Here is a 25,971-nt window from a genome sequence, read left to right as displayed (position 1 = left end):
TTTCTGGATTCCCATGATATCACATGGTCTCAATTTTTCTCCTGTCTCACAGACCCCTTTAATGCCTCCTCTCCCTTCTTCAATCAATGAACATTAGAGTTCTTCCACTGTTTTCTCCTGAGACCTGGCCTCTTTTCACTGAAGACTTCTTCCACACATCTATGAGACTGGTTCCCAAAATATGTCTTCAGTTTTTACTGCTAACTTCCATTTTAATCATATCAATGGATTTTTCCATCCTTTGATTCTGTCACAACCTTTAAAGTCAATATGCTTAAAACTGAATTTATCCATCACTGGGATGGAAATAAGGAATAGCTTCTTTTCCTGATTTACTTGCTTCTGTTAACAATCCTACTAGTGTTCCAGTCTCTTCAGCTTCTCTTCTTTGTCTCCACCCACTTCTGCCCACATCCTGCCAGAGCTACCTTTGCAAATATGTCTCATTTCTTGTATGTCTCATATCCTGTATTCTTTCTCTCAAGCCAGTACATCTTAGAAAGAACCACCTTAGCAATTCTTCTAAAGCCAGCCTAGATCACCCCTCTCTTCAGAAACCTGCAAGGGTTCCCCAAAGACCATATTTTGTCCTTTAAGATCCTCTCTATTGCAACTCTTACCACCATGCCAGCATCATCTTTGTTCCCCATGTTCCAATCAAGTCAACTTAGTCTTTTCTCTAAGACACATCACCAGTTTTTTCATCTTTGTACCTTTGCTCATACTGTATCTTCTAGACTGCACTCCTCCTCTACTATCCATGATCTCCATTTTTCTTAATCCTCAGTAATCTCCATATATAACTTCCCTTCCAGGAGCCTTTCATCAGCATAGTTCAATTTTACTACATGTTGATCTAAACAATACAGACTGACTAATTCTTCTTTGCCCTTTACACTGGTATATCTGAGAAGAGGAGTGAGAACAATGAGTTTGAGATGATGTTGAGAACCTAAAAGCACCTTAAAAATCCTCTCACTGGTTACCAATAAAAGAATCTTCTTATGAAGAAGTCCAATATATTAATTCTGCTGTAATTGAAATGAGGATAAAGGCCCCAAAACCCCATCCAGAGAACCCAGATTCCCTATCAAATTTCCCCGACCCTCTCCCCCTCCCCAATACCTCTGCAAAACCTTAGGGCCCCAAGCAGCATCAATTTGAAAAGTACTGATTAAATCAAAAGCTCTCATTTATAGACTGGAAAACAGAAACCAAAGAACCTTACCAAAATCTAGAGTTCTCTTTTGACAGTCATGTATCTATGTGACTAAATGTGAAAGTAACAACTGCTTTTCCTTTCAAAACTTCCTACAAAACAGATCTTCACCCTGATAGATTTCAGAGTGAGAGGCATTACTGTGAACGTACCTTCTCAAATACTCAAAGTCTTAGTCACTGCTCCTCAAGAGTCTTTCTCACATTCAGTTTCAAAAACTCTACATCCATGGCAGCCTTCATGCTCACTAGGAGCGCCAAGCTGGTAAGCCCTAGGTATGGGTCCAACATGCAGGACCCTGATGGGCTAAGAGAGATAGTCTGGCTGCACAATTTAAACTCTGATTACAGGAAACAAAAATGATTTTAAATGTAATTGTTATGCAAATGTACCACTTCAGTTCAGTTCACTTCAGTCGCGACCCACTCTTTGTGACCCCATGAATCACAGCATGCAAGGCCTCCCTGTTCATCACCAACTCCTGGAGTTCACTCAAACTCATGTCCATCGAGTCAGTGATGCCATCCAGCCATCTCATCCTCTGTCGTCCCCTTCTCCTCCTGCCCTCAATCCCTCCCAGCATCAGAGTATTTTCCAATGAGTCAACTCTTTGCATGAGGTGGCCAAAGTACTGGAGTTTCAGCTTCAGCATCAGTCCTTCCAATGAACACCCAGGACTGATCTCCTATAGGATGGACTGGTTGGATCTCCTTGCAGTCCAAGGGACTCTCAAGAGTCTTCTCCAACAACACAGTTCAAAAGCATCAATTCTTCGGCACTCAGCTTTCTTCACAATCCAACTCTCACATCCATACATGACCATTGGAAAAACCATTGCCTTGACTAGAAGGACCTTTGTTGGCAAAGTAATATCTCACCTTTTCAATATGCTATCTAGGTTGGTCACAACTTTCCTTCCAGGGAGTAAGCGTCTTTTAATTTCATGGCTGAAATCACCATTTGCAGTGATTTTGGAGCCCCCAAAAATAGTCTGACACTGTTTCCACTGTTTCCCCATCTATTTCCCATGAAGTGATGGGACCAGATGCCATGATCTTCGTTTTCTGAATGTTGAGCTTTAAGCCAACTTTTTCACTCTCCTCTTTCACTTACATGAAGAGGCTTTTGAGTTCCTCTTCACTTTCTGCCATAAGGGTGGTGTCATCTGCATATCTGAGGTTATTGATATTTCTCCCGGCCATCTTGATTCCAGCTTGTGCTTCTTCCAGCCCAGCATTTCTCATGATGTACTCTGCATATAAGTTAAATAAGCAGGGTGACAATATACAGCCTTGATGTACTCCTTTTCCTATTTGGAACCAGTCTGTTGTTCCATGTCCAGTTCTAATTGTTGCTTCCTGACGTGTGTACAGATATCTCAAGAGGCAGGTCAGGTGGTCTGGTATTCCCATCTCTTGAAGAATTTTCCACAGTTTATTGTGATGCACACAGTCAAAGGCTTTAGTATAGTCAATAAAGCAGAAATAGATGTTTTTCTGGGACTCTCTTGCTTTTTCCATGATCCACCGGATGTTGGCAATTTGATCTCTGGTTCCTCTGCATTTTCTAAATCCAGCTTGAACATCTGGAAGTTCACAGTTCATGTACTGCTGAAGCCTGGCTTGGAGAATTTTGAGCATTACTTTACTAGTGTGTGAGATGAGTGCAATTGTGTGGTACTTTGAGCATTCTTTGGCATTGCCTTTCTTTGGGATTGGAATGAAAACTGACCTTTTCCAGTCCTGTGGCCACTGCTGAGTTTTCCAAATTTGTTGGCATATTGAGGGCAGCACTTTCACAGCATCATCTTCCAGGATTTGAAATAGCTCAACTGGAATTCCATCATCTCCACTAGCTTTGTTCATACTGATGCTTTCTAAGGCCCACTCGACTTCACATTCCAGGATATCTGGCTCTAGGTGAGTGATCACACCATCGAGATTATCTTGGTCATGAAGCTCTTTTTTGTATAGTTCTTCTGTGTATTCTTGCCACCTCTTCTTAATATCTTCTGTTTCTGTTAGGTCCATACCATTTCAGTCCTTTATTGAGCCCATCTTTGCATGAGATGTTCCCTTGGTATCTCTAATTTTCTTGAAGAGATCTCTAGTCTTTCCCATTCTGTTGTTTTCCTCTATTTCTTTGCATTGATTGCTGAGGAAGACTTTCTTATCTCTCCTTTCTATTCTTTGGAACTCTGCATTCAGATGCTTATATCTTTCTTTTTCTCCTTTGCTTTTCACTTCTCCCCTTTTCACAGCTATTTGTAAGGCCTCACCAGACAGCCATTTTGCTTTTTTGCATTTCTTTTCCATGGGGACGGTCTTGATCCCTGTCTCCTGTAAAATGTCATGAACCTCCGTCCATAGTTCATCAGGCACTGTGTCTATCAGACCTAGTCCCTTAAATCTATTTCTCACTTCCACTGTATAATCATAAGGGATTTGATTTAGGTCATACCTGAATGGTCTAGTGGTTTTCCCTACTTTCTTCAATTTAAGTCTGAATTTGGCAATAAGGAGTTCATGATGTGAGCCGCAGTCAGCTCCTGGTCTTGTTTTTGTTGACTATATAGAGCTTCTCCATCTTTGGCTGCAAAGAATAGAATCAATCTGATTTCGGTGTTGACCATCTGGTGATGTCCATGTGTAGAGTCTTCTCTTGTGTTGTTGGAAGAGAGTTTTTGCTATGACCAGTATGTTCTCTTGGCAAAACTAGCAGCCTTTGCCCTGCTTCATTCTGTGCTCCAAGGCCAAATTTATCTGTTACTCCAGGTGTTTCTTGACTTCCTACTTTTGCATTCCAGTCTCCTATAATGAAAAGGGTATCTTTTTGAGGCGTTAGTTCTAAAAGGTCCTGTAGGTCTTCATAGAACCATTCAACTTCAGCTTCTTCAGCATTACTGGCTGGGGCATAGACTTGGATTACTGTGATATTGAATGGTTTGCCTTGGAAACGAACAGAGATCATTCTGTCGTTTTTGAGATTGCATCCAAGTACTGCATTTCAGACTCTTTTGTTGACCATGATGGCTACTCCATTTCTTCTAAGGGATTCCTGCCTGCAGTAGTGGATATAATGGTCATCTGAGTTAAATTCACCCATTCCAGTCTATTTTAGTTCGCTGATTCCTAGAATGTCAACGTTCACTCTTGCCATCTCCTGTTTGACCACTTCCAATTTGCCTTGATTCATGGACCTGACATTCCAGGTTCCTATGCAATAGTGCTCCTTACAGCATTGGACCTTGCTTCTATCTCCAGTCACATCCACAACTGGGTATTATTTTTGCTTTGGCTCCATCCCTTCATTCTTTCTGGAATTATTTCTCCACTGATCTCCTGTAGCATATTGGGCACCTACCAACCTGGGGAGTTCCGCTTTCAGTATCCTATCATTTTGCCTTTTCATACTGTTCAGAATGTGGAATGACAGAATGTGGTCCACTGGAGAAGGGAATGGCAAACCACTTCAGTATTCTTGCCTTGAGAACCCCATGAACAGTATGAACAGTATGAAATGTACCACTTAGCTGACTAAGATTTCTGGCTCCTGGATAAGTAACTTTATCAGCCACAGAAAACAGCCTGTGGCTGCTACCACTCCTTTCCCTGCCTAAATGGTGTCTCAGAAAACTAATCCTAATGGAGTTGGAAAAATGAAGATTAAAGCTAAATTGAGAGATTGCCTGGCCAAATATCTCCTGTTTCCTTGGGAAGAGCAAGGTTCTTATTTTTCAATTTGGAATCTAGTCAACCTCACCGTACTCTGTCCACAACAATCAAATAAAACAATTATTGCAGCCAGCCTCTCAGCAGCATATGGCACCTTTTTTTTCTTTAAAGCAAATGGGATAGGAAGACATAGATCTGTCTGTTTCAGTAAGTCAAAGAAGCTGTACTTGTTTCAAACTTCAGTTTTGAAATCATGCTATATGCCTCAACAAACATACAGCTTCCCTGCCTTTTATTAGAAAATTAAACCGTCTGACTCCAGATGACATTTGGGACTGGAGGGAATGGGTGCTGCTGGGTCCCTAGAGGTCCCCAATGGCATGATCTCTATGCACCTCTCCCCAAGGCCATTCGCACCCTCATTTCATAACAAGAGTACAGTGACACCACCGTGAACCTCATGGCATATAGATGCCTAGATGCCACCAGAAGCATGTGGGGAACCTGCTCCTCTGAGATGGTGAACCAGATCAGGTGAGAGCTGGGTCAGCACACAGGTAGAAACTCCATCCTACTGGATGCCTTGGATCCACAGGTGATCTGGAAGCCCCTATTCCCTAAATGTATCAATTAGTTACCTCACCCTACCCCTGAAGATGCATTAAAATAAACCCCCAAGATACAATGGCTTAAAATAACAATCATTTATTCTTACTGATCTTCCTTAGTTCAGCTGATCTAAACTGGGTTTGGCTGGACTGACTTGGCTCTTCTCCACATTTTTCTCATCTTCCCCTTGGGACCATCAGGCTAGTCCAGGCATGTTCTCCTACAGTGATGGCAAAGGCACAAGAACACAAGCAAAAACTCACCAGGTCTCTTGAGGTCTAGGATTGAAACTGGCACCCAGCACATCTGCCGCCTCAGTTATTTTATTATTGAAAAATACACCTAACGTACAATCTACAATTTTAACCATTTTTAAGTGTACAGTTCAATGGCATTAATTACATTCCTACTGTTGCACAACTTCACACTATCCATCTCCAGAACTTCTTCATCATCTTAAACAGAAACCCAAACCATTAAATAATAATACTCCATTGCTCCTTCCTCCAGCCCCTGCTAATTACTATTCACTTTCTGTTTCGACAAATTTGGCTGCTCTAGGTAATCTCATATAAGGGGAGTCATACAATATTTGTCCTAGGCTGTCTGACTTCCTGTACTTAATGTTTTCAAGTTTAATGCATGTTGTCACATGTATCAGAATTTAATTCCCTTTTAAGTCTGAATAATATTCATTATATACATTTATCACATTTGCTTATCCATCCATCTGTTGGTGGCCCTCTGAGTTGTTTTCACCATTTGGCTATCATGAATAATGCTGCCATGGACATTCGTGTACAAATATCTATTCAAGTCCTGCTTTCAAATCTTTTGGATATATAGCCAGAAGTACAATAATTCAGTTCAGTTCAGTCGCTCAGTCATGTCTGACTCTTTGCAACCCCATGAACCGCAGCATGCCAGGCCTCCCTGACCATCACCAACTGCCAGAGTCTGCCCAAACCCATATCCATTGAGTTGGTGATGCCATCCAACCATCTCACCCTGTGTCGTCCCCTTCTCCTCCTGCCCTCAATCTTTCCCAGCATCAGAGTCTTTTCAAATGAATCAGCTCTCCGCATCAGATGGCCAAAGTATTGGAGTTTCAGCTTCAGCATCAGTCCTTCCAATGAACACCCAGGACTGATCTCCTATAGGATGGACTGGTTGGATCTCCTTGCAGTCCAAGGGACTCTCAAGAGTCTTCTCCAACACCACAGTTCAAAAGCAGCAATTCTTCGGCGCTCAGCTTTCTTTATAGTCCAACTCTCAAATCCATACATGACTACTGGAAAAACCATAGCCTTGACTAGACGGACCTTTGTTGACAAAGTAATGTCTCTGCTTTTCAATATGCTATCTAGGTTGGTCATAACTTTCCTTCTAAGGAGTAAATGTCTTTTAATTTCATGGCTGCAGTCACAATCTGCAGTGATTTTGGAGCCCCCCAAAATAAAGTCTGACACTTTTTCCACTGTTTCCCCATCTATTTGCCATGAAGTGATGGGACCGGATGTCATGATCTTAGTTTTCTGAATGTTGAGCTTTTATATATATATATAAATTTATTTATTTTAATTGGAGGCTAATCAGTTTACAATATTGTATTGGTTTTGCCATACATCAACATGAATGTGCCATGAGTGTACACGTGTTCCCCATCCTGAACCCCCCTGCCATCTCCTTCCTCATACCATCCCTCTGGGTCATCCCAGTGCATGTTGAGCTTTAAGCAAACTTTTTCATTCTTCTCTTTCACTTTCATCAAGAGGCTCTTTAGTTCTTCTTCACTTTCTGCCATAAGGGTGGTGTCATCTGCATATCTGAGGTTATTGATATTTCTCCCGGCAATCTTGATTCCAGCTTGTGCTTCTTTCAGCCCAGCGTTTCTCATGATGTATTCTGCATAGAAGTTAAATAAGCAGGGTGACAATATACAGCCTTGACGTACTCCTCTTCCTATTTGGAGCCACTCTGTTGTTCCATGTCCAGTTCTAACTGTTGCTTCCTGACCTGCATACAGGTTTCTCAAGAGGCAGGTCAGGTGGTCTGGTATTCCCATCTCTTGAAGAATTTTCCACAGTTTATTGTGATCCACACAGTCAAAGGCTTTGGCATAGTCAACAAAGCAGAAATAGATGTTTTTCTGGAACTTTCTTGCTTTTTCAATGATCCAGAGGATGTTGGCAGTTTGATCTCTGGTTCCTCTGCATTTTCTAAAACCAGCTTGAACATCTGGAAGTTCATGGTTCACATATTGCTGAAGCCTGGCATGGAGAATTTTGAGCATTACTTTACTAGCATGTGAGATGAGTAGAGAAGTAGAATAACTGCTGAGTAATTCTAAATTTTTTTTAGGAATTTTGATATTGTTTTCCACAGCGGCTGCACCATTTTACATTTCCACCAGCAATACACAAGCATTATAATTTTCCCACATCTTCATCAACTCTAGTTAAATTTTTTTCTCATTTTTAAATAATAGCCATCCTAATGGTCATAAAGTGGTATATCATTGTGGTTTTGATTTGTGTTTCTATAGCAATTAGTGAACAAATTAGTGAGCATCTTTTCACGTACTTCTTAACATTTGCCTATCTTTGAAAAATATCTATTCAAGTGTTTTGCTCATTTTTAAATTTGGTTAGTGTTTTTTGTTGAGTTGTAGGAATTCTTTCTATATCTTTATATATTAATCTCTTATCAGATCTGATTTGTAAATATTTTCTCCATTTGTGTGAGTCATTTTCACTCTCTTGTATCCCTTCATTCATTTATGTTTTTTTTTATTTTAGCAATGTTTTGTAATTTTCAGTGTATATGTCTTTTGCCTACTTGGTTTAGTTTATTCTTAAATATTTTATTGTCTTTGATAGTTGTATAAATGGAATTGTTTTCTTTTTAAAATGCTATTTTTTATTTTGGCTGCTCTGCATCTTTGTAGCTGCACATGGGCTTTCTTTAGGTTGTGGCAAGCAGAAGGAACTCTCTAGTAGCTAGTAGAGAGTACTCTAGTACTCTCTAGCTACTCTCTACTCTCTAGTTGCAGTGTGAAGGCTCCTCATTGTGGTTTCCCTTGTTGCAGAGCATGTCCTCTAGGAGCATGGGCTCAGTTTAGTTTGGTGCAGGGTATTAGCTTCCCTGCAGCATGTGGAATCCTCTCAGACCACGGATTGAACATGTGTCCCCTGCATTGGCAGGCATATTCTTAACTACTGGACCACCAGGGAAATCCTGGAATTGTCTTAATTTCCTTTTCAGATTTTTCATTTCTAGTGTTTGTTTTAGTTTTTAGTTTTAGTTCAGTCGCTCAGTCATGTCCAACTATTTGTGACACCATGAATTGCAGCACGCCAAGCCTCCCTGTCCATCACCAACTCCCGGAGTTCACTCAAACTCATGTCCATTGAGTCAATGATGCCATCCAGCCATCTCATCCTCTGTCATCCCCTTCTCCTCCTGCCCCCAATCTCTCCCAGCATCAGAGTCTTTTCCAGTCTTTTCAACTCTTTGAATGAGGTGGCCAAAGTACTGGAGTTTCAGCTTTAGTATCATTCCTTCCAAAGAAATCCCAGGGCTGATCTCCTTCAGAATGGACTGGTTGTTAGTAGCCATTTTATCAGCCAGAGTAGTCACATTGCCAAAACTAAAGTCAGGAGAAGGGGAAGTATAGTTCACCCTGCAAAATTACACTGCAGAGTGAGTCCACATAGGGAGGAGTGAAAAATTGGGTCCTGTAATGATATTCCAGACTGAACTTCTGAGGGTCAATTTTAGCATTGTTTTTGTAGGGGCCTTCTGCAGAAGCAGTCTGTTGCTACTACTTCAACTTACACAACCATAGTGAAAATGTAAAAAGGCAAGGGAATAAAGGGAGTAAGCAGACAACGAAAGGAGGTATCAAAGTGCCTAAGTACTGAGTTGGCCAAACACTCAGACAAACTTGGCCAACCGAATAAATTGTTGGTGCCCTGCCAGACAAGTAGTAGGTATAGAGGAAAGAACAGAAGGCAATGAGTCAGAGAGAAGGTCTGGCTTTGATCTTGGAACGGTCTGTTAACATTTCTTAACATCTCTGGGCCTCTGGCAGTAAGCTAGATCATCTCTTTAAAGACCTTTCCTGTGTTAACGCTGCCATCTTATAAAAATCCTAACAGTGCTGCCCCCAGAACACAGCACAAGTCAGCGTTAGGAGATCCATTCTCCATACAGATCCATAAGCACACACATCCATGCAGGTGGCCATCTGTGTGTCTCACTGATCCCATCTTCTGCCTACATCTCAGCTTTATTGGTGTGTGTTTTTTCATCCCATACCAGTTGAGATCTCCTTGAAGAAAAGAAGATAGTCATTACTTACTTAACTGTCCCCAGAACACTATGCACCAAATACATATTTTTTAAGTGAACTGTGCAGTCCATGGGGTTGCAAAGAGCCAGACACGACTGAGCAACTGAACTGAGTAAAAAACCTCTACTATCTTTATTTTGAATGATTTATCTTGCATTTTGAAATTTTCAAATAATTTTTCTCTGGAAGCTAAATTTCTGGAGTCACAACAGCAAATTCAGCAAGTACAAATTTAGAGGTAATGAGTGTTCTCTCACAGTTGCAGTTTATTTTACTAATTTTATGCTGCTAAATAGACACCATATCTCAGTTTTATTTCAGAATTTTGATGTAACACAGTAAGTTAAATGACTATGTAATAAGTATGACATGTTACATGTCCAATGCAGGTTTAGTTGTCAGAAGAGCTGTCAAAAGACCAAAGTTCTTGACTTAACAGAGAAATGAGATCAGTGTTTAAAATTGTTTTTCTAGTCTTTGTTGAAAATTTGGGGCTTGAAAATCACATAAAGAGTAAAATGGAGGCAGACATTAGATATTTACCAATTCAAGTTTGATTCTTAATTATCACTACATACATCAGTACATGGGTTTTTTCCCCAAAACATTGGATTTGAAGAAGTGACTTCTTTCAATATAACAGCCTATTATACAAAGTGAAGTAAGTCAAAAAGAGAAAGACAAATATTGTATATTAACAGGTGTACAGAATCTAGAAGGATGGTAGGATGAAGCTTTTTGCAGGGCAGCAATGGAGATGCAGACATAGAAAACAGACTTGTGGACACAGTGGGGGAAGAAGAGGGTGGGATGAATGGAGAGAGGAGCCCTGAAACATGTATTACCATATGTAAAACAGATACCCAGTGGGAATTTGTTTTGTGACCCAGGGAGCTCCCCCCAGTGCTCTGTGACAACCTAGAGGGGTGGGAGATGGGAGGCGGGCTCAGGAGGGAGGGGGCATATGTAAACCTGTGGCTAATTCATGTTGATTTATGTCAGAGGCCAATACAATATTGTAAAGCAGTTATCCTACAATTTTTTAAAATGGCATAGGAACTAATTAATCTGTGAAATCACATTCAATGAGTAAATCTTAATTGCTTCATTTTTTTTTTTAATTATTACAGGGACATAGGTTAAAATAGGTACTTCATGTTCCCCAGGGTTTTTCCCTTGAGTTGAATGAATAATAGTCACTTTCCCAGTATCTCAGAGAACAGAAATATCTCCTATTTGCTTGGGAATGTCATAGGGAAGCAACACTGAATGTATGGCCTCAAAATTCATGGACATAGTCAAGCAGCTCATCAGGAATGTGTCCTTTTTGGCTGTATTCATGGCTTTCCTCTCCTCTCCTCTCCTTCTAGGCTGCCCTGTCAAAGGCGACCCTACTCCCAATATTACCTGGTTCCATGGTGACCAGCCAGTGGCCAATGTCACAGGACTGATGTATCATATCTTGGCAGCTGGACAGATTCTCCAGGTTGCAAATCTTAGTGGTGGATCTCATGGGGACTTCAGCTGCCTTGCTCAGAATGAGGCAGGAATGCTCGTGCAGAAGGCCTTTTTAGTGATCCAAGGTAAGAAACCCTTCAGGACCTGGGTGCCAGCCTTGCTTCTTGAAAAAGAGAGTCTACTTGGAAATCTAATTCTCTAACAGAACAAAGTGATTTCTGATCCCCAGTGGTTCCTAAGAGTGTGAAAATGGAAACCCAACCCTGTTGCCATTACCATGAGGCTCTCTTCAGAAAAGCCACTTATCTGCATCTCAGCAGAACCTGGAAAAGTCAGTGCTACTTTCATAGATTTGCCCTTCTGCTCATCATGTTACTGCTGCTCAGGACCAAGGAGATCCACACAGGAGAGCAGATGTTTCCTTTATGCTGGCCTAACCACTAAAGAACACACACACTTGCCTGTTAGGGAAATACAAGTTTTCTCTGTTGGTTTAAAATTTCCTCTTGAGGTGAACCGTGTGGTTTCTGTCCCCTGCCTTGGAGATCGGGGCTGGCACCAGGACCACTGGGTCATGCAGGAGCTTTCAGCTACAGTCACACATCACGTGCTTGCCTGGCCCCTGCCCTGTGGTCTGTCCGCGAGCAGACTGAGGAGTCTGTGTGGCTGACACATTCACCTGCCAGGCACACGTGCGGGTCCAAGAGCCTTTGGATGGGGCCTGCATTTGCTGCCCCAAGAAAGGGTAGCGAATAAGCCCAGCAGATTGGGAAAGGAGCCCAGACTGGCCTTGTTATAGAAACTACACGAGGCCTTTGAGTTTTCCATAGGCTGGTTCTACCTGTGGCCTGTATGTAACACTTACAAGGAAAGCAAAATTCTACTGCACATATCCTAAAATGGAGGCTTCCGTGGGAAGCGACAGAGTTCGTTCCAGAATAGCACATAAGGGTGGATATTTTTCTGAGTTCGTAGGTTTTCCGCTGAAACACCCTCCACCACCATTTGGCCTTCCAGATAGGAAAGTCAGTGTTGCATTTTCTTGTCAGCCAGCCAGTTTCTGCTGAAAACCAGAAGGCAGTGTCCATCTGCAAGTTTTGTAAAACACAACTGACAAATAAGCACTCAAAATTTACCAGCCCACAGTTATTTTTAACAGTTCTCCTACCAGTGAGTCCCAGACCCCCCAATAGAAAGTCCAAAGAAATGGCCTTTCTGACTGATGTCATAGTCTCCATAAATAAATGTTCTTTTAATAGGCTATTTTTCTGTAACATATACAAAGTCCAGCTCCAATATGGACTTTAAAATATCATTGTTGAGAACCTCTTGTATATCTCTTTGTTGAAAAATAAAGTCACCTTCTAGTAAACCAACAGGGGGAATAAAATTACTTTAGGAAGTAGGTTTTAAAATATGAGCGCTACAGCCACTGATGAAGTTCTAGGTCCCAGGTCCTGGGCTAGACCCAGTGTTCCATACATGCTCAGTTGCTTCAGTCATGTCCAACACTTTGTGACCCCATGGACTGTAGCCCACCAGATTCCTCTGTCCATGGGATTCTCCAAGCAAGAATGGAGTGGGTTGCCATGCCCTTCTTCAGAGGATCTTCCTGACCAAGGGATCAAACTCACATCCCTTATGTCTCCTGCATTGGCAGGCAGGTTCTTTACCATTGGCACCACCTGGGAAGCCCAGGGCTAGGCCCTGTACTTTCTTTATATCCTGTTCTCCAGTAGCGTGATGAGATAAGGGAACTGTACTCACTTTATGGATGAGCCAGCTCAGGCCCTTGGAGACCATGTGACTTGCCTAGACCTGCTGGGAATGGAGCCCACTGAGGGGCACTTTTTTCTTCAGTCACTAAGTCATGTGTCCAACTCTTTGCAACCCAGTGGATGTAGCCCATCAGGCTCCTCTCTCCATGGGATTTCCCAGGCAAGAATATTAGAGTGGGTTGCCACTTCCTTCTGCAGGAGGTCTTCCTGACCCAGGGATCAAACCTGCAGCTCCTGCACTGGCAGGTGGGTTCTTTACCACTGCACCACAGGAAGCATCACGGGCACAGCCTCATTCATGACAGCACCTCGTGCCCTCCCTGCCCCGCCCCGCCCCGCCCCGAAGGAACAGCAGGAGCACTGATGCTACCTTCTTGTCACCTCTGATTCTCCTCCTGTGACAGATTACTGGTGGTCTGTGGACAGACCGGTGACCTGCTCGGCCTCCTGTGGCAACAGGGGGGTTCAGCAGCCCCGCCTGCGGTGTCTCCTAAACAACACGGAGGTGGACCCCACTCACTGCGCAGGGAAGGTGCGCCCTGCTGTGCAGCCTATCCCCTGCAACCGGAGAGACTGCCCTTCCCGGTGAGTGCACCAGCCCCTCCCCAGGATGGGCCTGGACTTGCAGCCAGGCTCACGGCCAGCCCTTGTTAAGCACTGTGAGAGCGAGAGACACTGAGTGCCAGTGAGGGAGCCTGATGGCCAAGGAGCCGCGCGTTCTGTTGGCCCCGGCCCGCCAGACTCCCCACTGCACAGAAAACATCCCCCAGGACAAGCCTCCTTTCTCAGTTGTTTGTCCCTCACCACTCAGTCACCTAAAGCTGCCTGGGCTTCCCAAGGGCCTGAAAAGGTCAGTTTAGGGGCTGGGAATATCCCAGGCCCTGGCAAGAGAGAGTTCTCATCCTGCAGCAAGAAGGCTGGTGTTAAGAGGGAAAAAAAACATGTTGTGGTTGAAGTGCTTAGGGGATACTGATCACCAGTTTATACCCCAACCCCTCCTCTTTCTTCTAACTATATATCTTTGCTCATCAGTACTCCATTTTAGCTGAGGAAATCTTATCCTCTCTTCTACAAAGGCTTGCCTCTTGTTAAAGTTGAAATAAATTTTCACTTCCCATAGTTGCTTCAACTTTGGGTTTACAGTTGACCCTTGAGCTACACAGAGGTTAGGGACGGTGACCTTGAGCAGTCAAAACTCCATCCATAACTGTATAGTTGCTGCTCCAACTATAGATGGTGTAGTACTCTAATAGGTATTTAGTGAAAGAAATGTGAGTACAAGTGGACCCGTGTGGTTCATACCTGTGTTGTTCAGGGGCCAACTGTGCATTCTCTGCACTTGGGTTCCTTATATAACCCAGAACAATACCCACAGTCTCTGCCTCTTCCATCTTCCTTGAGCTTTGAGCAGCCATGAGTCCCACTGAGCAGTGCCCTTCCCCCTCACCATGTCAGGCAGCAGCTAAAGGAATAATGGATGGGCTTGGAGTTGGCACCTACATGGCGCCCTGAGCCTGGGGAGACTTGGCAGAGCCCTGAAACACCCCTTTACTGCCTATCTGTGGGACGTTCACCCACTCCTGAGGCAACCACTTTGTGTTTTGCCAGCTGAGTCATAAGGAGCAGCTGAAACCAGGAGAGCCTCAATGAAATGTGAAACACACTCATTAATATCAGCAGTTTGACTTGCTGACGGGAAGGTTTCCACTGGAATGATTAATGTCCTTTTATACCCTTCCTGAACTGTAACATAGCCCGTACCTCTCCTTTCTTAAAGCCCCCACCCCAGCTCCTGAAAAATTGCTGAAATGTATATTTGGAAACAAAAGTTGATTGAAAGGCAGGCCTGACATTCACCAGGGATACGAGAGGCTGGAAGACTGCCTTTGCCAAGCTGTGTGAAATGAAGAAGAGGTCATGGACATGCCAGGGACATTTTGATTTGCTGTGGTGATAGAGTCAATCAGCCTCATTTACTTCTGCAGATGAAATAATGGCTGGGTCTGCTTGGGTTTCAGCACCCTCAGGGGCTTTAAAACACCTTCGGCCTGCTTCCTAAGTGGCTCTGCTCCTGTGGGTTAGAAATCTGCACATAGTCATCTCTCTCCAAGGCGAACAGAGCAGGGAAGTTCCACCAAACTAAATAAGTCACAGATCCAGGTTCAGGAGAAATTTGCTCCCTGTTCCTACTACTTACCTCTCCTGAAAGCCAGATGTGGCACCATTGAACTAGAAAGTGGCCACAGGCTCATCTTTGACTGGTTTTCCCACCAAGCTTCCTGGGCATGTCAGCCCCCTCCTCTGCACACAAACAGGTGTGGCCCCAGTTGTCTTTTTGAATTGCACTGTGAAGTCACACTTTGACCCAGGTAGCTGTGTCAGCCACTTCATTTAGAGCATCCCCCCCACCCTTCCACAAAGCAATAAAGTCAAACAATGTTTTTTCTAGGTTGAATGAAATGGCTGGAAAGAACCAAATCTTTTTTCCACAAACTACACCTCCTTCCCCCTCCTCTTTGAGAATTAGCACAGGGTAACATCCAAAAAGAATCCCTCCATATCTGTATACACTCCAAGGATTTCAGTGTTTCCCAACTTAGAGCTTGGCTTTATGAGGAAAGCTATTTGTCACAGTCCTGGTCAGTCTCACTTCTGAGGATCCAAATTGCAGCTGGAACCTAACATCCTAAGAACAACTACTGTCACCACATAAACCACCCTCTGAGAGGTATAAGACCTATGGACTGTGACTCATGGAGGTGGGAAATTGCTCCAGAAAGCTGGAAGGAACTTTGTAGGCTTCTGGGGGATTAAACAAATCAAATGAGACGTGGGTTAAGGCGAGGTAGGAAAAACAGTGAGTACTAGCAGACAAAACTTGGCTTAAATGAGACCCAGACTGCCTCTGGGGTCAGGAGGCAACCCAGGTTTGGATCTGATCTTCCCTGGGAAACAGGCCCTTCTCTGCCCCACACTTGAATGACTTTAGGAAGAATCAGAACTGGTATAACTGGTTAAAGGACTGCCTCTGCTGAGGGTTTTATCTGCAAGCTTACAGCTTTGGGGGCCAATATTAAGATAAAGCAACTGATCTTTCACAGTGTGCCTTTTTAATCAGTTTCCAAAGGGTATTTATTTCCTGTAGCTGCCATAGCAAATTACCACAAACATGGTTGCTTAAAATGATAGATTTTTATTCTCTTCTAATTATGGAGGCCAGAAGTCCAAAATCAAGATGTCGGCAGGGCTGCACACCCCTCCTCCAGAGACTCCAGGAGAGAATCAATTCCTGGGTCCTTGTAGCTTCTGGCGGCTCCAGGTGTCCCTTGGCTTGTGGCCACAGCACTCCAGCCTCTGCCCTTGTGGTCACACTGTCCCCTCCTCTGCCATGTGAGATCTCCCTCTGCCTTTCTCTTACAAGAACATGTGATGGTATTTAATGCCTAACCAGATAATGCAGGACAAGCTCATCTCAAGATCTTTAACTATATCTGGAAACACTCTGTCCAAATAAGGTAACATTCACAGGTTCCAGAGATGATTTCATGTAGATATCTGGGAGGGGTGGGGGTGGCATTTTTCACCTACTGCCCCAGGAATATTCTGTGAAAAGAGACACGGCCCTGCAATTAGCTGCTGTGTGGTAAGAACAGGAGGATGCTGTGGGGCTCCTTTTCTGAGAGTATTTGGCATTGTTCCTCTGCTCAAGGCTTGACCCTTTGCACTAATCCTTCTTCCTCTTCCCAGGTGGATGGTGACCTCCTGGTCTGCCTGTACCCGGAGCTGTGGGGGAGGCGTCCAGACCCGCCGGGTGACCTGCCAGAAGCTGAAAGCCTCAGGGATCTCCACTCCTGTGCCCAGTGATGTGTGCACGCAGCTTGCCAAGCGGCCAGTCGACACCCAGGCCTGTAACCAGCAGTTGTGTGTGGAGTGGGCCTTCTCCAGCTGGAGCCAGGTAAGACAGCTTTGTTTTTAGTCGATTTGTGGAGTTTCTAGTGTATAGCAAAGTGATTCAGCTGTGCCTATATATTCTTTTTCAGACTCTTTTCTATTATGGGTTATTGCAAAATACTGAGTAGATTACCCTGTGCTATACAGTAGGTCCTTGCTTATCTATTATATATACACTGCTGCTGCTGCTAAGTCACTTTAGTCGTGTCTGACTCTGTGCGACCCCATAGACGGCAGCCCATCAGCCTCCACTGTCCTCTGTATCTTTTAATTCCAACTATATCCCAACCCCCTCCTTCCCCTTTGGCTCAGTTCAGTCACTCAGTCGTGTCCGACTCTTTATGACCCCATGGATTGAAGCACACCAGGTCTCCCTGTCCATCACCATCTCCCGGAGTTCACTCAAACTCACATCCATCGAGTCGGTGGTGCCATCCAGCCATCTCAACCTCTGTCATCCCCTTCTCCTCCTGCCCCCAATCCCTCCCAGCATCAGAGTCTTTTCCAATGAGTCAGCTCTTCCCATGAGGTGGCCAAAGTACTGGAGTTTCAGCTTTAGCATCATTCCTTCCAAAAAACACCCAGGACTGATCTCCTTTAGAATGGACTGGTTGGAGCTCCTTGCACACTAATAAAGTAATGCTCAAAAATTCCCCTTTGGTAACCATAAGTTTATTTTTCAGGTCTTATGAGTCTGTTTCTGTTTTGTAAATAAGTTCATTTGTATCATTTTTTAGATTCTACATGTAAGTGATATCATATATTTGTCTTTCTCTTTTTGACTTACTTCACTTAGTATGATAATCTCTAGTTGCATTCATGGCGTTATTTTGTTCTTTTTAAGGCTGAGTAGTATTCTGTTGCATATACATACCACACCTTCTCTACCCACTCATCTATAGTGGATATTTAGATTATCTCCATGTGTGGCTGTTCTAAAGAGTGCTGCTGCAAACCTAGGGGTGCATGTACTTTGCGGGTCTTTTTAATTAACTTTTATTGGAGCATATTAGATTTACAATGTTGTGCCGCTGTCTGCTATGCAGGAAAGTGAATCAGCTACACATACACATACATCCTTTCTTTCTTAGTCTTTTCCCTTATAGGCCATTACATGATTCTGAGTAGAGCTCCCTATGCTATACAGTACGTTCTTATTAGTTATCTATTGATGTTTTATAGACAGTAGTGTATATATGTCAATCCCAGTCTCGCAATCTGTCCTTCTCCCCCTTTTCCCCTTGGTTACCACAGGTTTGTTCTCCACATCTGTGACTCCATTTCGGGTCTACAGACAAGTTTACCTGTACCATTCTTTAAAATTCCACAAATAAGCAATATAATGTCTTTTTCTGTCTGACTGACTTCACTCAGTGTGAAAATCTCTAGATCCATCCATGTCACTGCAAATGGCATTATTTCATTCTTTTTTATAGCTGAGGACTATTCCATTGTATATATGTGCAACATCTTCTTTATCCATTCATCTGCTGATGGACACTTAGGTTGCTTCCATGTCCTGGTTATGGTAAACAGTGTTGCACCGAACATTGGGGTGACTGTATCTTTCTGAATTATGCTTTTCTCCAGATATGTACCTAGGACTGGGATTTCTAGATCATATAGTAATCCTATTTTTAGTTTTCTGAAGAACCTCTATACTACTTTCCATAGTGACTGCAAGGACGGTTCCCTTTTCTCCACACCCTCTCCAGCATTTCTTACTTGTAGACTTTTTCATGGTGACCATTCTGACTAGTGTGAGGTGGTACCTCATTGTAGTTTTGATTTGCATTTCTCTTATATTTAGTGATATTGAGCATCTTTTCATGTATTTTCATTGGCAATCTGTATTTCTTTAGAGAAATGTCTATTTAGGTCTGCTGCCAATCTTTGGATTGGTTATTTGTTTTTTGTTGTTGTATGAGCTGTTTGTATATTTTAGAGATTAATCCCTATCAGTTGCATTATTTGCAAATATTTTCTCCCATTCTGTAGGTATCTTTTCATTTTGTTTATCATTTCTTTTGCTGTGTAAAAGCTTGTAAGTTTGATTAGGTCCCATTTGTTTATTTTTGTTTCTATTTCTAGTGCCTTGAGAGTAACAAAATATTTGTACAGTTTATATCAGAGAATGTTTTTCCTGCATTCTCTTCTAGGAGTTTTATGGTTTCATGTCTTATAAGTCTTCAGGGCTTCCCTAGTGGCTCAGCCATGCTTGCTCCTTGGAAGAAAAGCTATGACCAACCTAGACAGTGTATTAAAAAGCAGAAATATTACGTTGCCAACAAAGGTCCTTCTAGTCAAAGCTATGGTTTTTCCAGTAGTCATGTATGGATGTGAAAGTTGGACTATAAAGAAAGCTGGGTGCCAAAGAATTAATGCTTTTGAACTGTGGTGTTGGAGAAGACTCTTGGTGGAGAGTCACTTGAACTGCAAGGAGATCCAACCAGTCAATCCTAAAGGAATTCAGTCCTGAATATTCATTGGAAGGACTGATGCTAAAGCAGAAACTCTAATACTTTGGCCACCTGATATGAAGAACTGACTCATTGGAAAAGACCTTGATGCTGGGAAAGATTGAAGGCAGGAGGAGAAGGGGATGACAGAGGATGAGATAGTTGGATGGCATCACCGATGTGATGGACATGAGTTTGAGTAAGCTCTGGGAGTTGGTGATGGACAGGGAAGCCTGGCGTGCTGTAGTCTCTGGGGTCGCAAAGAGTTGGACATGACTGAGCCACTGAACTGAACTGGTAGCTCAGACAGTAAAGCGTCTGCCTGCAATGCAGGAGACCTGGGCTCAACCCCTGGGTCAGGAAGATCCCCTGGAAAAGGCAATGGCACCCGACTCCGGTACTCTTGCCTAGAAAAATCCCATGGACAGAGAAGCCTGGTAGGCTACAGTCCATGGGGTCTCAGAGTCAGACACAACTGAGTGACTTCACAAGCCATTTTGAATTTATTTTTTGTATGATGAAGGGGTGTGTTCTAACTTCACTGATTTACATGTAGCTATCCAACTTTCCCAATACCACTTGCTGAAGAGACTATCTTTTTCTCATTGTATATTCTTGGATTCTTTGTTGAAGATTAATTGACCATAGGTGTGTGGGTTTATTTCTTGGCTCTCTATTCTATTCCAATGATCTATATATCTATTTTTATTCCAATACCATGCTATTTTGATTACTGTAGCTTTGTAGTATTGTCTGAAGTCTGGAAGGGTTATGCCTCCTGCTTTGTACCTTTTCTTCAGGATTGCTTTGGCAATTCTGACAGTCCCATATAAATTTTAGGATTATCTGTTCTAGTTCTGTGAAAAATACTGAGTTATTTGATACAGATCTCACTAAATCTATAGATTGCTTTGGGTAGTATGCCATTTTAACAATATTAATTCTTCCAATCCAAGAGCAGGGGTTATCTTTCCATTTCTTTGAATCATCTTCAGTTTACTTTATTAATGTTTTATAGGTCTCAGAGTATAAGTCTTTCACATCCTTGGTGAAGTTTATTCCTAAATACTTTATTTGGAGGTTTTGATTTTAAAAGGTACTGTTTTACATTCTCTTTCTGATATTTTGTTGTTGGTATAAAGAAATACAACATTTTCTGTATGTTAATCTTGTATCCCGCTACCTTGCTGAATTTATTTATCAGCGCATTATAGCTTTTGTGTAGAGTCTTTTGTAGATAATTTGTGTAGATACTTTTCTGTATAAAGTATCATATCATGTGCATATAAAGACAATTTTACTTCTTCTCTTCTAATCTGGATACTTTTTATTTCTCTTTCTTGTCTGACAGCTGTGGTTAGGACTTCCAGTACTATGTTGAATAGAAGAGGTGAGAGTGGGCATCCTTGTTCCAGATTTTAGTGGGAAGTCTTTCAACTTTTTATCACTGTTATATTGGCTGTAGATTTGTCATAAATTAGCTTGTATTATCTTGAGATATGTTCACTCTGTACTCCCTTTGGTGAGATTTATCATGCATGGATGTTGAATTTTGCCAGATGCCTTTTCTGCACCTATTGAAATGATCCACGTGTCTTTTGTCTTTGCTTTAGTTGTGTATCACATTGATTGTGTATGCTAAACTATCCTTGTGAACTTGGGGTGAATCCCACTTGGTCATGGTGCATGATATTTTTTATGTGTTGTTGGATTCGGTTTGCTAATATTTTGTTGAGAATTTTTGCATCTATATTCATCAGATATTGGCCTTTAATTTTCTTTTTTGGTGGTGTCTTTGCTGGACATTGGTCTTAAAGAAATTTCTCCAGTGATTTGAAGTCAGTTGTTCAGGAGTGGGATCTAAGCATGAACATATTTTAGAAGCCACCAAAGTGATTCTGCTGTGCAGTACATTGTTCCAAAGCTGAAGTCTCGCTGGTGCCAGCAACTCCTTTCTTAATTCTTTGCTGGAGGTTAACCAAAAAAGTCCCAGGTTAGCTCAGCAGAGCAGAAATGGGGGCTCAGCTGGAGAGAGGGAGAAATCACATTGACTCTCCATTTGGAGAGGAAATTTTATGTTTAATTATAACTTAAAAAGAAAGACCAGCACAAATAATGACATGTACCAGGCCATGAGAGATGCAGCCCAGGGCTGTGGGGTGCTGACAGTGACTTCACCGCTGTCATCATTTCTGGGCCAGGTGAGACTGAGGACGAGTCAGGAACTCCCATTTGTAATTAGAGCCTAGGTTTTCCCCAGTGCAGGTAGATAGGGCCTCTGTTTAGACAAAGTGTAGCTGTCCTACTCATCTGACCCCTTCTGTTTTAGAATGTTGTTAGCAGCCCCGCCTCCCCCGACAACAGAAGTCTGGTGTGCCACTTAAATGACACAATTGTACACGCTCTGTTTCTCTCAAGCCTGTGTTCAGAATGTCTCCTACTGCAGACACTGCTCTTGTTGTTGGGTCACTCAGTCATGTCCGATTCTTTTGTGGCCTCATGGATTGTAGCCCGCCAGGCTCCCCTGTTCATGGGATTTCCCAGGCAAGAATTCTGGAGTGGACTGCCGTTTCATTCACCAGGAGGACTTCCCGACCTAGGGATTCAACCCGTGTCTCCTGCATTGGCAGGCGGATTCCTTACCTCTGAGCCACCAGGGAAGCACTGGAGACCTCTAAGAGCTGCCTGCAAAGACAGATAATCAGCTGGTTCCTACCAGCCATGCAGGAACAGCTGTTGTGGTTTGTCAAAGGCCAGTGCTAACTGGTAGCATGACCATTCTGATTGGTCAGGTACAGTTTCTGAATGGCCAGTATCTGAAACATACCATTACGCTTGGCCTGCAAGGACATCCCAAAGCAACCACATGGCTCTTAATTCTTTGTGTAACTGTATGAACAAGTATGATTAAATGTTTGGAGGCAGTTAACAACTTGAACTCATTGGAACTGGTATCTACACGTTAGTGCATTTGTTTTCCTTCATCCCCACCCTTAGGAGTGCTCTTGGGAAAACAGTCACTTGGAACTTCCTGTTAAGGTAATACACTGTGGCCATCTCTAATGAAGATGAAATGTTATTTGGAGGAAATGTGGCCACAGAATTTCTTTGCAACTGAAAAGCTATTTGTGTCCCAGGTGAGCTCAGGGATAATGCTCCATGCTAGCAAATCAACACACTCAGCCAGAGGCTCCTTTTGGGGGCCTCTACCAACCCCCCTTATTTTCAGTGACCTAATACATGTAGTTCATAATCAAAGAGGCATGAGCTCCCGCTTGCTCCCACAGCTGGGGGATATCATCTTTCTCTTACCTGGAAAAGCCCCTTCTGATAGCTCTCGTTCCACCCAAGGCAGCTCCACCTGTAGGCCCTCAAGGCTTCTTCGCAGTTTGTGAAACTACAATTGGGAACAGATCTGGCTACACATGGGAGATGTTTCTGCACTGTATCACAGAGGTCACTCAAGGGCGTATACGTGCACATTGATCATGCTCACTGATTATTTTTCCTAAAAGACAGGAAAATAGGTCTTTGCCTCATTCCTTCCTCTCAAATACTCTCACCCCCTTCTTTCTTCTAAACCCCTCTAGGCAAAATGTGTCTAGCTTTAATGTGAATCACTTGTGAGTCTTATTAAAAATGCAAATACTCATTGAGGTTTGACCAAAAACAACAAAATTCTGTAAAGTTAATTATCCTTCAATTAAAAATTAAATTAATTTTAAAAAAAGAAAAAAATGAAATACTCATCTAGCATGTTCATGTGGATGCTGAATTTTTTTTAATGCATGTAGAGTTGATTTACAATGTTGTGTTAGTTTCAGATGTACAGCAAAGTGATTCAGGTATACATTTTTTCAGATTATTTTCCTTTATAGGTTATTACAAAATATTGAGTATAGTTCCCTGTGCTATACAGTAGGTTGTTGTTGGTTATCTATTTTATATATAGTTTATGTTGATATCAAATATCTAATGTATCCTTCCCTCTCGCGCCTTTCCTCTTTGGTAACCATAAGTTTCTTTTCTATGTCTGTGGGTCGATTTCTATTTTGCGTATAAGTTCCCCTGTACCATTTTTTTTATACTTCACATATAAGCAATATCATATATTTGACACTGTCTGGCATACTTCATTTAGTATGATACACTTTAGGTCCATGTACGTTGCTACAAATGGCATTATTTCATTCTTTTTATGGCTGAGTAGTATTCTACTATATAAATACACCACATCTTCTTTTCCATTCCTCTGTCAATAGACATTTAGGTTTAGACATTTAGGCTTCCAGATCTTGGCTATTGTAAATAGTGCTTCAGTGGACACTGAGGTGCATGTCTTTTCCACCTACAGTTTTCTGCAGGTATATGCCCAAGAGTGGGATTGCAGGATCATATGGAAGCTGTTTTTAATTTTTTAAGGAACCTCCATACTGTTCTCCATAGTGGCTGCATCAATTCACATTCCCACCAACAGGGTAGGAGGCGTCATTTTTCTCCTTCTCCAGCATGTATTATTTTTAGACTTTTTGATGATGGCCATGCTGACCACTGTGATGTGAGACCTCATTGTAGTGTTTTTTGGCTGTGCTGGGTCTTCGTTGCTGAGTGGGCTTTTCTCTAGTTGCGGCAAGCAGGGCCTACTCTCTGGTTGTGGTGCGCAGGCTTCTCATTGCAGTGGCTTCTCTTGTTGTGGAGCTCAGGCTCCAGGGCTTGCAGGCTTCAGCAGTTGTGGCACAAAGCCTCTGCAGTTGCGGCTTGCGGGCTGTAGGGCACAGGTTCAACAGTGGTGGTGCACGGGCTTGTTGCTCTGTGGCATGTGGGAGCTTCTTGGATCAGGGACTGAATTTGTGTCTCCTGCATTGGCAGGCAGATTCTTATCCACTGTGCCACCAGGGAAGCCCCCTCATTGTAGTTTTGATTTCCATTTCTCTAATAATTAGTGATGTTGCTCATCCTTCCATGTGCTTTTAGCCATTGTTGGAGAAATCTCTCTTTAGATCTCCTGTCCAGTTTTTTGATTCGGTGGTTTTCTTCATCTTGAGCTGTATGAGCTGTCTGTATATTTTGGAGATTAACCCCCTGTCAACTGCATCATTTGCAGATATTTTCCCCCATTCTGCAGGTGGTTATTTCATTTTGTTTATGGTTTCCTTTGCTGTCAAAAAGATTTCAAGTTTAATTAGGTCCCATTTATTTTTATTTCCAATACTCTAGACAATGACAGACAGTGAAAGTTGCTCAGTCGTGTCAGACTCTTTGCGACCCCATGGACTATACAGTCCATAGAATTCTCCAGGCCAGAATACTGGAGTGGGTAAGCTGTTCCCTTCTCCAGGGGATCTTCACAACCCAGGGATTGAACCCAGGTCACTCGCATTGTAAGCAAATTCTTGACCAGCTGAGCCACCAGGGAAGCCCATTACTCTCGAAGGTGTATCCAAAAAGATATTGCTGCAATTTATGTCAGAGTGTTCTGCCTATGTTTTCCTCTAGTAATTTTCTTGTAGCTGTCCAGTTTTCCTATCACCACTTACTGAGGAGACTGTCTTTTCTCCATTATATAGTTTGCATCCTTTGTCATAGATTAGTTGACCGTAGGTGTGTGGATTTATTTGGAGGCTTTCTATCCTGTTCCATTGACCTGTATTTTTGTTTTAATGCAGCACCATTCTATTTTGATTGCTGTAGCTTTGCAGTATAGTCTAAAGTCAGGGAGCTTAATTCCTCCATTGAATGCTGAATTTTTAATGGAAGTATAATTCATAAAATATTAGTTTCAGGAGTACAACATAATTTGATATTTGTATACATTTCAAAATGATCACCACAATAAGCCTAATTAATATCCTTCACTATACAGTTACCAAAAACGTTTTTTTCTGATGAAAACTTTTAAGATCTATTCAACTTTTGAATATGCAGTACCGTATTAACTATAGCCATCATGCTGTATATTAAAATCTCCATGACTTACTAATTTTATAACTTGAAGCTTGTACCTTTTGATTCCCTTCACCATTTCATTCACCCCTTAACTATGGCAACCACCAATCTGTTCTCTGTATCTATTTTGCTTTTTGGTTTTGTTTCAATTCCGCATGTGAGTGAGACTGTATAGTATTTGTCTTTCTCTGTCTGACATATTTTACTTACTTAGCATGATGTCTTAAGGTCCATAAGTGTTGCCACAAATGGCAACACTTTATCCTTTTTTATTGATTACTATTCTTCTATCTATGTGTATATACGTATGTGTGCATGTGTTTATATGCACATCTGCCACTTATGTGCATATATACACACACAGCATACATACCACATCTTCTTTATCACTTTAGCCTTTGAGGGACACTTAGGTTGTCTCCATATCTTGGCTATTATAAATAATGCTGTAATGAATATGGATGTGCATATATCATTTCAAATTAGTGTTTTCATTTCCTTTAGATAAATACCTAGAAGTGGA

The 25,971-nt window shown here is 42.3% G+C and overlaps 1 protein-coding gene across 1 annotated transcript in view; it reads left to right on the top strand.

The window, feature by feature from the left end:
- Window positions 1-25,971, top strand: part of ADAMTSL1 (ADAMTS like 1) — a 797,811-nt gene that overhangs the window by 741,033 nt on the left and 30,807 nt on the right. Inside the window, exons 24-26 of the mRNA XM_040238476.1 lie at window positions 11,227-11,439; window positions 13,497-13,677; window positions 16,840-17,047. Coding sequence (XP_040094410.1) covers window positions 11,227-11,439; window positions 13,497-13,677; window positions 16,840-17,047 — 602 coding nt within the window. The remainder of the gene's footprint in view (window positions 1-11,226; window positions 11,440-13,496; window positions 13,678-16,839; window positions 17,048-25,971) is intronic.

This window comes from Oryx dammah, unplaced genomic scaffold (assembly GCF_014754425.2).
Source record: "Oryx dammah isolate SB20612 unplaced genomic scaffold, SCBI_Odam_1.1 HiC_scaffold_1, whole genome shotgun sequence".
In the NCBI taxonomy this organism is placed as follows: Eukaryota; Metazoa; Chordata; class Mammalia; order Artiodactyla; family Bovidae; genus Oryx; species Oryx dammah.
The sequence above is the reverse complement of the archived record's forward strand: the minus strand, read 5'-3'. Positions and strand labels throughout refer to the sequence as shown.